General features: G+C 47.6%; 1 protein-coding gene across 1 annotated transcript in view; it reads left to right on the top strand.

Annotated features, from left to right (window-relative positions):
- NALCN (sodium leak channel, non-selective) overlaps positions 1 to 12,953 on the top strand; it is a 3,094,418-nt gene that overhangs the window by 1,534,285 nt on the left and 1,547,180 nt on the right. Inside the window, exon 12 of the mRNA XM_078657626.1 lies at positions 324 to 410. Within this exon, the coding sequence (XP_078513752.1) occupies positions 324 to 410 (87 nt within the window). The remainder of the gene's footprint in view (positions 1 to 323; positions 411 to 12,953) is intronic.

Raw genomic sequence — 12,953 nt, 5'->3', positions numbered from 1 at the left:
AAATGTTTGATTGTCTTTTATGGCTAACTTTGGCCGATTAAAGATTTATTGACTTGACCTGAGTTTTATTTTTTTTTGCTGTTGCTTGATTGCTGTTTGTCTATTGCGTGCCATTTCCAAATGAGCAAAATGTGTGCCTTCCTATTTATGAATTTTATATTCACATGTGGCACCTATTCTAGTCTTTCAGATGACTTTGATCAACAGAGGGCAAATATGAGCAGGGTCGGTGGCAAAGTTCCAAATGTGAAAAACGTATACAGCACACATCATCCGCCGTGAACAACGAGCGATTGTGACATGTCTTTTTTTTCTCCCTCAAGATGTTCCACGAAGATGCTGCCGGAGGCTGGCAACTCGTTGCTGTTGATGTGAACAAGCCCCAGGGCAGAGCTCCAGCGTGCTTACAGGTACAGAACATTGCTGCCTTCCACTCTCTTTGGCCCCAGAGCAAATCAGTGTTCTTGGAAAGAAAATGTTTTTGTGTCTGCCTTGAGTCAGTGCTGTTAAGAAAATTACAAATGCTGGTAGGAAGAGCAGAAGAACTTTAATGATGGATGACAGAGGAACCAACATGCACTGAACAGTGTCCACCTCCGTTCTTGCCTGGGTAAATCAAGAAGTGACAATGCTGATTGCTACTTTTGTATTTAAGCCTGATGTGCTTGTTCCACCTTAACAAACACTTGAAAAATAGTTATCATTGGCCAGATGTGGCCTCCTTTTGAACATGCTCCTGCAGGTGAACTTTTCAAGTCTTGAAGTCGATTACGCACACTGCACTTTTGTCGAACAGGTTCCTTTTTTTTTTTTTTAATATTCCTCATATACCAAAATAGGAAAAAGGGTGTTCTAGGTGGGCAACCTCCCCTCTCTCCTGCAACTTTTATATTCTGGTTCCGATGTTTGACCCCCCAGAGAGAGAGAGAGGAACATCCCCTCTATTATTCACTGTTTGCTCGATCCACTCCAACAGTATCTCACTGGACTTCCCTTCGCTATGTTGGAGACTGAGCCCCAACAGTGCCCAGGTAAAATCATTGGAACACGTTTATCCGTTCCGCCATGCCACTAGGGCTGCCCAGATCTTATCACTACTTGAGCTGTCACAGGCCATGTCAGACTCACTTACAAAAATGACCTGTTGCAAGCAGTCTGGAAAACTAGGTGCTATCTCGTTCTTCCATGCCCTGCATATTTCGCGCCTGGCCAATAACATTACATAGAAGATGAATTTACACTTCATATCATCAGGATGATATTCCTTAGCCAGCCCAAACAAAATTATACTTGGAGTAGTTACGAATTGTATGTTCAATACTGCAGCAATGAACTCACCAATTTTAAACCAATAATTTGTTAACATTGGGCAATCTACAAACATATGTAGGTGGTCTGCAGCCGAGAGTTTACACCGTGGGCAACGATATTCTGCATTCATGAACCTTGCTAGCTTCTCGGGTGTCATATAGACTCTGTATAGGGTAAACAGGTGGGTCCTTTTAAGTGGAGCTGAACAGGTTCCTGGCACCATCTTGGCGAATCAAGATTAAGCTGTTTCACAATTAAAAGCGCTTGCCAAGTAGGGGCCAAGGCCAGTAGATCCTTTGGAATAGATTTGCCAATTTTTGTGTCCTCTTCTTTGTTTCTGTGAACAACGAAATTGTCAATAGAACTAGGAGAATGTATGGCCCAGATAGCCTACTTTCCCAACAAGTGATTTATGGCCCGATTTAGAGTCTGGCAGAGAGGATACTCCATCTCAAATGCAACAGTGTTCCCTACTCACCAAATCCTTGGTCTGCCCACCTCATTTAGAGATGGATGAACCATTACTTTTCCGTAGAAGAGCCCCCGACGGAATAGGGGCTGTCGGAGGAAGGACACTACACCGACCACCCTATTTATGGTGGAAGGTGTAATGTGTTTTTTATGTCCGTCACCACCAGGAAAAACCTGTAGAATAACATATTAACAATCTACAGCCCCTAGCAGAGAATTCCCATTTTGGAACTTAGTTTCTTAAAACGAAAAAAATTAAAAACGTTTGATGAACGACCATCAAAAACGATGGCAGGCGCCCACCAAACTTTTAGTACATTGAAACAAACTGCAGTGATGCCAGTTCCTTTCAACGGGAGCTGCCCGTGCAGGTACGAGCGGTGAGGTGGGTGGAGGGGATACTCAACAGACGACGACGATGGAAATTAATTATTTAATTTACATTTTCCCTCGTCGTCTGTCGGTTCCCACCCCCTTACTGCGCCACCACCCAACCGCTCTTACCTGCATGTGCTGCTCCAGCCTTTCGATGTACAAAGATGACTGCTGGGCCAGTGGCCATTTCTAAATTTGATGGATCAAGTACCAGTCATCAAACTAACAATCAGGCCCTTAGTATTAGAGTAAATGCAAATCTTTGTCATGTGTTGGTTTGATGTTGGTTTTGATCTTTGTCATGATGTTGTTCTTTGCATTCTTTCTTCTTGACATTTAGTTTATGAACACCTGGGAACATGGTGGGCGCGATGTTCTTCACATGTACCCTTTGTCTGCTGAAAGCAGGTCAAATGTGTGTCCAGGATAAAATTATGAAAACATGCCCAAAGTGGCGCAGAAGCACAGATTTCTGCATGTTATTCACAAAAACATGTAAGTAGGAGCATCCCCAAGCCCTCTCCGGAATTATTTATGCCAGCAAGATCTGTAACTCCCATGAGGGAGTACATGGCCATTTTCCATCCCATTCAGATTCACCCCCAAATGCTGTATAATTAGTTTATACACTTCTTGACACCGGCTACGGGTTTTTCATGATATAGTTATCTTTCATATAGATAAAAATGTACTCTTGTGGAATTTAGTGTGAAATAAAAACCAAGATATTATTATTCCTGTTTTTATATATGTTTTTCAACCACCCCCCACTCTTCAACAGTTATTTTTAAGGTTTTAGTTTTTTTATTTCTTTTTCAAACTGAGTAGGATTTTGGTTCCTGACCCCACCCTCCTATCTTCAAGATGTTCTTTCAACATAGCACTCATTGTCTCCGGCCCTGGCTCTCTGTACCATCTTTGCTGTTCCTTAAAACATGTTACCTTCTTCATCCATCACTGAATTTACATCCAGTGCTGTTGTACCTGGCCCTTTTTGCAGGGTTATCCCCAAACTCTTTGCCTTTTTCCATCTATGTTTTTTACCTGTTTTAGTTGGTTTTAGGACTCTGGGCACTTTACCACTGCTGACCAGAACTAAAGTGCAAGTGTTCTCTAAATTGTATTGGTAGTTGGTTTCTCCATGATTGGTATATTTGATTTACTAGTAAGTCCCTAGTTTGGTTCATCGTGTTTGCCTAGGGCCTGTAAATCAAATGCTACTAGTGGGCCTGCAGCACTGACTGTGTCACCCACATGAGATGCCCTGCAAACATGTCTCAGACCTGCCACTGCAGCGTCTGTGTTTTCAGTCTTGAACTCCTATTTTAACCTGGCAAGTGCACCAACTTTCCATTCCCAAACCTTCCATTTTACTACATTTAAGTAACCACTAAGGTAGCCCCGAGGCAGTCCAATTGGCAGAGTGCAGTGCATTTAAAAGGTAGGACATGTACTGGGGGGTTTTACATGCCTTAATTGTGAAATCCTGATAATTTCATTTTTCACTATTACAAGGACTATCTCTCCCATACAATAACATGAGAATTGCCTTCAAATATATTTTAAGTGTAATTTTGCATTGGGAGCAGATAGAGATGATTTGGAGTTTGGGGTCTTTGAACTCATAATTTAAAAATACATCTTTGCTGAAGTTGGTTTTGGATTGCGTATTTGAAAATTGCACTTTTCGAAAGTGGGCATTTTCTTGCTTAACAGATCTGTTCCTCTGCCTGTCAATAGAATACACGTCTGGGGTTAGCATGACAGTTGGGCTCTTGTGCATTAACTCCAGACAGTCTCACAAAGGGAGGTACGGCGTGCCTTGCATTTCCTGATTGGCCATCACCAGGCTGAAGGGCCTCCCTGATCTATGGTGGTGGGAGGAATTGCACTGACACCTGAATAGGGCTATGCCTGTCCTCACATAAAGTTGTCTCCACACCCTGTAGTGTACCTGAAGCCAGATTTGGTGAAGGCAGGGTCTTGTGCACTACAAAGACTTTCCTTTGAATTTTGCCTACTTTAAAGGCAGAAAGGGGTATAAGTATTGGACCTCTGACACTCCCAAATCAGAACACATCTGGACGGAAGGACATTCTGTCCTGGGAGTGAAAGAACTGGACTTTGCTTTCTGTTTACTGCTCCCAAGGTTCTGCAAGGGCTTGTGTGTGCTTGCCTCCTGTTAAGAAGTCTCAAGGCCATCAAAGACTTCACCTACCAGTGCCTGAGCTCTTCTGCTGATGGTTCTGACTTGCTAAGTGGTGCCAAATCCAGTCCCTGGGTCCTTGGAAGTGGAATCTGGTCAACTGAAGTAGAAAATCAACTCTCTGCAGCCATTTTCTCGGTGCATCGCCTGCCGTGCGGCTGGAAAATCCTTGCATCGATGGGGTGCAGCTGAAGAATCGACGCATCGCTTGCCATGTGGCTGAAAAATCACTGCTGCCCGAGTCCCGAGCACTGTCACCAACATCCGTGGCACTCGCTTTGACTTCGACGCATCGTCTACTTTGCGGCTGAAGAATAGACACATTGCCTGCTTCGTGGCTGTGAAATCAACACAGTGCCTGCTTTGCTGCCGCTGCATCGACACAGCACATCTGGATTGTTGACCCGTTGTACCTCAATGCTGTCTCTTTATCGATATTGCCTAGCAGTAAGGAACAAAGGCTGCTTGTCCGGAAATCGACTTATCACCTTCCCTTCCCATAAGGAACCAACACATCACCTCCCCTGGCAGAAATGAACCGATGCATCACCTCCCCTGTGAGCAAGTAACCTTTGCTTTTCTGACCTTTTGCTTTTCCCACATTTCACCTCACCTGCACCTGTTTCGTCTCTGAAATTTTGACGCATCCAAAGTACTTTGTGCTAAACGAAACGCATTCCTAGATTTCTATAGACTGAACTTATTTTACGAATGAAAAGTGATATCTTGATTTGTTTATTTTGTATTTTTGTTGTTATGGTCTTGTTTTATTCAAATAAATATTGGTTATTTTTCTAAACTGCTGTGGGACTCCTTTTGTAGTGTTTTCACTGTGTTACTGGGTGTTTATGTACAAATGCTTTACACTTTGCCTCTGAGATCAGCCTGACTGTTTATGCCAACCTACCAAGGGGGTGAGCAGGGGTTATCTTAGCTGTGTGACTCCCTTATACGGACTAGAGTGAGGGTCCTTACTTGTACGGGATTAATTCACTGTCAACTAGAGACCCCATGTCTAACAAGTGGCTTTGATAAATAACCAATATTTTTGTGAGTCTTGATGGATGCTGTTTCTCTGTGAATGGTGCAAATGTAAGCGTTAGCTCAACATTTGTCAAAAAGTGTAAGAAGGTAAGTTAAACAACCAAATATATGGCAAAAGCAGCTGAGTAATCCCCAATTTGTTTAGTGAAGATTTATATGTATGCTGTTGTGGCCAGATTACAATACATAAGCTGTCACGACAGCGTTATTTTGCATCGAGATGCTACTTAGCACCACAGCACACATTATAAGTATGCCTTATTTTGCCAATTTCGTTTTAGGGTGGATCGTGCTATTTTACACCAGCAAAAATACGTGTTCTCAACTGGTCAAACATAGATTGGTGCAGAAGCACTTTTCAACTCTCCACATGCCTCTTAGTGGCTCTGTTCTGTTATATGCAATTTCATCCTGGAGAAGGTGTGCTCAGGTGCAAATGTGTGTTTGCATGGTGGTTTCAGGTGCTGGTTAGTGGGATATAATGAAGACAGAACTCTGGAAGAAATCCAAAGATCAGGGCCTACCTTCAGCTAGAAGTGCCCAAGGTTCCCGCTACCCCAAAGACTGAAAGCCAAATTACTCACAGAATTTGGGGTTTCCCCACCAATTCCTTTTTGGGAGCAGTGGTGGGAAATGCAGCCTTTTAAGCATATTAGAACAGTGACGTTCAGTGAACCTTAACAAAACGTAAAAATCACTTAATAGAAGGTGTATTAGCCCAGGGATGTTTGGGGACATCTGGGGGTCGATTCCAATCCGGTAAAAAGCGCTCCGAATTGCCCTTCGGAGCGTTTATTCCCGTACGAATTGTACTTGTAAACGTCCCCGTACGAATCTGCTAGTACGATCCCAACCCAATGCGTCACTTCGTACGACTCGTAACAAACTCCGTACAAATCGAAAGTACATACGATTTGCATCCGGCTGACGCTTTACGCAACGTCCGAACGTAAATAGACCGCGTTATCCGTACCAGGAAGTACGATCCGTGTTGAAGACACTCCGTACTGCTCTTTTGCTACGAGAGATGAAAACTGCCGTAAAAGCAGAGTTCGCCCCGGAACAGGTACGGAACGCCCCCCCCTGGTACGGTGCGTACCCCCATGATCGCAGGGGTACGCACCGTACCCCTACGATCATGGGGGGTACGTACCGTACCCCGCGCACTTGGGGTGTACGCACCGTACCCCATGTACGCTGGGTGTACGGTGCGTACCCCATGTCCGCTGGGTGTACGGTGTGTACCCACCATGATTGCAGGGGTAGGGTGCATACCCCTGCGATCATGGGGGGTACGCACCGTACGGTGTGTATGTGAATGTGCGAATTTCCGTACGAATCGCCCTTACCTGACGTGGACCATACGAATCGCGTCCTGATACCCCGGTCCGGATCGTACTCGTCGAGTCATACGGTGTGTGTACGAGTCGTACGGAGACGGCTCCGGATGCGAATCGTACGGACGAGAATTTTACCGGATCGGAATCGACCCCTTAGTAGCAAAGTGACTTCAGTCTTACTCACAATGTAAGATCCTATCCTAGTCCACCATGCTTCTAAGGGGCCAATAATGCATGCTTAACTAAACATGCACAAGGAAGTGGCAAGTTTCACAAAACTATATGTGAGTGTTGCCATGAGCAGAGGGTCACAGGCAATTTCTATCATACTGGCCTTTTCACTGAAATGGGGCTATACTGTTGGTGATGTTCTTTCTTGCGTTGCATTTCAAGACATTGAGAAGGAATGCAGTCTCAGAAAATGGGTGCTATGACAAATTAATGCTAGAGCTGACATGCATGGAGGTGAGGAAAATGAACACAAATGTGATTTACAAAAACTACAGGTCTTATCCTAGATAACGATACAGGACCTAGCATTGCCACTTCACAGCTTCATCGTAACTGCCGCTGTACAACGCACCCTCAGTGCGCAAACTACAATGCTCTGCAACCAGGATTTAAGGTACTATGTTCAGTGGGTCTAACTAGGTCCTTGTATTGATCCTGCATTGCATCGTGATTAGTCTGAACTTATTACCTTGTCCTGGTCTGGTGTGACCAGGTGACCACAGTTAGCGCTTTGTGTTTTTCGGCATTATTTTCACCTAATTCTTAACAACTGCATATCTCTGTTTCTACTGATTGGATTTTTCTTTGTCTTGGTGTCAATTTTTTTAACATTTTCATTCTATTTTTCTAGATGGATGTGGAGGTATTTCTTGTGTTGTGTTTTCACTTTATTACTGTTTGAAGGGCTGCATAAATACGTCACGCATTGCCTGTAAGTTAAGCCGGACTCCTTTGTGTAGTTACCACAATGTTAAGCGCAGGTTAATTTGGGGTGATTTTGAGTTCATCCTCATAGAAATTGTGGTTGCTGCTTGAGTAGGTCTTCACCCTCCTCAACCAATAACCCAGTTTCCTACAGGGGCCCTATGTGTTGACATTTCAAATTATTCAAGACTGATTTCGTGGGAGGCGCTAGGGGGCGCACAGCGGAATGGCTGCCTGAACCGCAGCTCCGCCGGGCGACCGCAGGCAATGTGAGAGTTTGCCGCTTTAGCCCCTTCGAACCCACCCTCCAAGCGGCTGTACATGTGGGGGAACGAGGGCTGCACCGTTCGGTAAGGTGATATGCCCACGTTATGCGGCGGAAGATGATTATAGCCGGAGGGAATGCAGCCTTCGGTCGATTGCCTGACAAAATGGCCGGCGGCACTGAGCGACCATCGGACTAATGCAGTGTTAGCGGCATGAGCCCAGCGCAATACAACAGCGGACTACCACACAGGGTGAGCTGTAGCCTTGACCACCAGAATCGCTGGGCCAAGCAGCCTCCGCCTACCTTACACGGCAGGGTATCGCAACAAGATCGCCGGACAAGTGCCTGACAAGATGGCCGCGCGGTGTGGCGGGGTACGGACATTGCTGCCTTCGCGCCTTGAGACACGGACTGCGCGGGTCGGCTCTCACAGACTGGCTGACGAATGAAGACCGTCGCTACCGGGTACTAGCGCTTGCTCCCGACTCCCGGAGAGCGCACTGCCAATTCCTGCGACTTTAAATTGCCACAGGTCGGTAAAGTCGGCGCCGGAAGCCTACACAGCATAGACGGCGGGGAGCTTGTCAAGACGTATGCGCCTCGGTGTCCTGCGTTATATGGTGGGGTGAAGAGTCCAGGACAGGTACCACCCATCCTTCGTGCACAGGGTACAAAAGGACACTACCCTACCTTATTGCGCCGCGTTGTTGCAGTGGGATCCTGGCCTCGAGCCCCATCACCCGCAGAATCTGAGGGGCGGTTTACCCAACGCTGACCCTCAATAGCGGTGGCAGTGGTGCTTGTAGCAGTGGAGTGCCCAGGAAGGTGAATCACGGCGACTGCGGTAAGAACCACGAGGGCGTCTCGGCCCGTTTGCAGGAAAGTGTCATCCCCATCCACGACCATGGGGAAACCGGATAAGCAGCAGCCCAGGATCTCCTTCGACAACAGGAAAACGACCAAATCCACGGAGGATGTGTCAGAAAATGGTGGCGCGGCTGAGCATACGACTAACAGCAACATGGAGAAGATCCTATTGGCGATACAATCTAATCTGCAGGATATCAACGGTAAGCTGGACAACCTGACTTGCAGGATGGATGGCATGGCCGCAAGGCAGGAAAAACATGGCGAGAGGTTGGATGAAGCCGAAACTAGGATTTCAGCCGTTGAGGACGAAGCGCGTGCCTCCACCTCCAAATGCACGGGCATGGAAAAAATCCTGGAAGTGATAAGAGCGAAGGAGGAGGATTTGGAAGCGCGCTCGAGGCGCAACAACGTGCGCATCACGGGCCTGCCGGAGACGACGAACACGGGGAAGATGGAGAACTACATCGAAGGCCTGTGCAAGGATCTTTTTGGGGCGGAGGCCTTATCACCGATCTTCATAGTGGAGCGGGCGCATCGATCACTGGCCCCCAAACCGCCACCTGGAGCCGCACCTAGACCGATAGTGGCGAGGATCCTAAACTATCGTGACAGAGACACCATCCTACGGCTCGCACGAGAGAAGGGTAAAATACAACATCAAGGCAACTCCCTGGAGTTCTACCCGGACCACACTGTTGCAGTACAACAGGCCCGAAGGGAGTATGCTTCAGTGAAGGCTAAGCTGCGGGATTTGAACATTGCATACTCCATGTTATACCCAGCACGGCTTCGGGTGGTGTGGAGGGAGAAGGCACTGGTGCTACCCACACCTAAAGCGGCCCTGGAGTTTGTTAAAAAGGCACAGCGGGAAGCGAGGGCGGAATCGCAAAATGAGCAACAGAGAGACTCAGACTGAGGCCGCTGGTAATGTCCCACATCTGAAGGCGGTGAGTTATAGTATGCTGTTGGCGGATGTGTGTTGCCACGTGTTCACCTACGCCTGAACTATGCAAAGATGGCTGCCGGATCCGCAGGGCGGATCAGTTAGATGGTGATGCACTGCTTATATATTTCAGGGACTGACACTTCTTGTAGTATAAGGATTAGCTACAACTCCTCATGTTTCCTCGCTGGCTGTTTTTATTTTTGTTTTTGCCAGAACACGTTAACAATAGTCACGCCTGGCAGCACATGTACGCTGGAAAACCAGCAATGTGATGGTGATTTTAGGGCGCATGTGATAGTGAGTGCAGGAGAGTCACCGGAGAGGGAATGAGATGCACCATGCGCAGCACGAATTAGGGGTGTGACGCCCGACAATTGCGCACTCACTCCTGGAAGACTCAAATGTGCAGCCTATGGACAATGATGAGACTGCCACAGGGCGCACACTGAACATTGTACATGAGGAGAATAGTGCGGAAACCGCCATCGGCAGCAGTTGTAGAATTGTTATGTTACCCTGTGCCATTGACGTTGCTTGGGAAATACTAGGCGCTGCTTGGAGGGGGGAGGGGAGGGCGGCGGAGGATCACAAAACTCACGCATATACACAGTTTATATAGTGTTGCCGCACCCATATTCTGGGTGATGTAGTGTGCACCTGGTGGTCCTCCCTGAGGGTAATACCCAACACGAGTTCTGAATATGGACATTGAGTTGAAAGTTTTCTATATATGGGGAGGGTGCCCAGAAGGGATATGGCTTCGGCAGGTTGGGGATGCTGGAGTGGGTGGGTTACGGGAGGGGGGGTTATTTGTACGTTTGCATAGACCGACAGCACTGTCTCTGGATGTGTTCTTTGTTTCTCCACCGGGACTGCCTACCGCAGATATAGAGGTTTATTATGCGAAGGAAAGAATCGTATTGTTTGCGCCATGGAACTGTATGAAAATGTTATATTTTGCATTAACTGCTATTCATGGGTTCTAGAAATACAGGCGGGGGTGGCCTAAACGTTCTTACCTGGAACATCCGGGGATTTTCAAGGCCTCAGAAAATCAGACAGATCTTTGCCAGTCTTACTAGATGGAAGGTGGATGTGGCGTTACTGCAGGAATCACACTTTGCACCCAACACTCACGCACATCTGGGAGCGAGGTGGGCTGGGTCTGTGTACAGGGCTTCCTATTCGTCCTACTCTCGTGGGGTGATAGTATTGATAAGAAAAGGGGTGGAATTTGAAGCACAACAGGTCACACAGGATCCATATGGCAGATACGTGATAATAACGGGTACTTTGCGGGGCCAGCGTGTTACGCTGCTTAACGTGTATGGACCTAACACCGAGGCACCGGACTTTTTTAGGGAAGTCTGGGATCACTTGCAAAAACATGCTAACACGCACATACTATGCGGGGGGGACTGGAATATGACACTGCAGGACGGGATAGACCGTTCCTCTAATTCATTGGAGCCGCATAAGCAATCGAGACAAATGGTAGACCACATGATGAAGGATTTAATGTTAGCGGATCTCTGGAGACTGCAGCACACTGACACGCCGGGCGCCACTCACATCACAGCATATCACAATAGTTGGTCTAGATTGGATTACTGGTTGGGATCGAGAGACTGGGCCTTGTGGGTTCGACAGATACAGTTGTTGCCACGTACGTTATCGGACCACAATCCGGTCATGTTGCAAGTGGACATTCCGCAGTACACCCCTCCCCCCTTCCAGTGGCGATTCAATTCCCGTGCTCTTACAGACACGGTATATGTAAACACCATTATGGCAGCAATAAAAGACTATTTTGATATTAACACACAGACGACGGACGACCCGTGCCTGCTTTGGGAAGCGTTCAAAGCCACTATTAGGGGTGTATGCATTGGCACCACCATAGGGGTGCTAAAAGACATCAGGAATCAGATCCACCGTTGCGAACAGCAGATGAGAGATCTGGAAGTGCAATATGAGACGACTAGAGACGTTTCATTGCTGCCTAGACTACGCGAGATGCATACTGAGCACGCAGAATTCCTGGAATCTGAAATGAAGTACCTAGATCGCCCACATGTGGCTAGAACCTTTGGAGAAGGGGGCAGGCCGGGGGCGCTGCTGGCTCGGAAAATTTGTGAGGGAAAGGGGCAATCAGCGATACTTAGAATTAAAACCGGGGAGGGTGTATTGCAAACACACTCAGCGGACATACTGCGATGTTTTGTGGACCCGTTCGGCTCACTGTATAGGTCGCAACCCACGGCACCGGAGGAGGAAACAAACGACTACTTACATGACGTAGCGATTGGATGGCTGTCGGACGGACACCGGGAGTTCCTGGCCAGACCCATAACGGTGGAGGAGGTCACTGAAGTGATATGCTCCTTGCCAAATGGAAAGGCACCGGGCCCCGACGGGTACACCGCGGAATTCTACAAACGATTCGCGGACAGGATAGCTCCTCACTTGGTGGCGATGTATGGTGCCTCCCTGGAGAGATCGCTGCTTCCCCCATCACTGCGAGAAGCAATGATTATCGCCCTGTTAAAGCCGTCCAAGGACCCGGAGGAGTGTGACTCCTATAGACCTCTCTCCCTGATCAATGTAGATTCGAAAATTCTCGCCAAACTCTTGGCAGGACGACTATCCCCCTTGATGACCCGACTGGTGCTGCCGGACCAGTCTGGGTTTGTACCCACCAGATCGACTGCCCATAATACTAGGTCCTTATTTGCACTCTCACACTACCTGCAACCCACGGTTAAGGCGGTGGCTGTCATGCTGGACGCCGCCAAGGCATTCGATTCAATTGAATGGCGTTACATGATTACGGTCCTGCATAGAATGGGGTTTCCCAAGAGGTTTGTGCAATGGGTCTCTCTGCTTTACACACAACCGCGCGCCAGGGTCAGAATAAATGGTTATGTCTCGGAACAGTTTGATATTGAGCGTGGTACCAGGCAGGGTTGTCCGCTGTCGCCACTGCTATTTGCGCTGGCCCTGGAGCCACTGGCGTGCATAGTGCGACAGAACTACAAGGAGTCAGCGCTGAGATTTGTTGACAGACCTCTCCACATTTCATTATACGCGGACGACATGTTACTATACGTCCGGGACCCGGAAACACACCTGAACCCGCTGCTTAGGGAATACATTCGGTTTGGCGGGCATTCAGGGTTAGCGATC

This window comes from Lissotriton helveticus, chromosome 8, assembly GCF_964261635.1.
Source record: "Lissotriton helveticus chromosome 8, aLisHel1.1, whole genome shotgun sequence".
NCBI classification, from domain to species: domain Eukaryota; kingdom Metazoa; phylum Chordata; class Amphibia; order Caudata; family Salamandridae; genus Lissotriton; species Lissotriton helveticus.
Note: the sequence above shows the minus strand (reverse complement) of the source record. Positions and strands in the feature narration are given on the sequence as shown.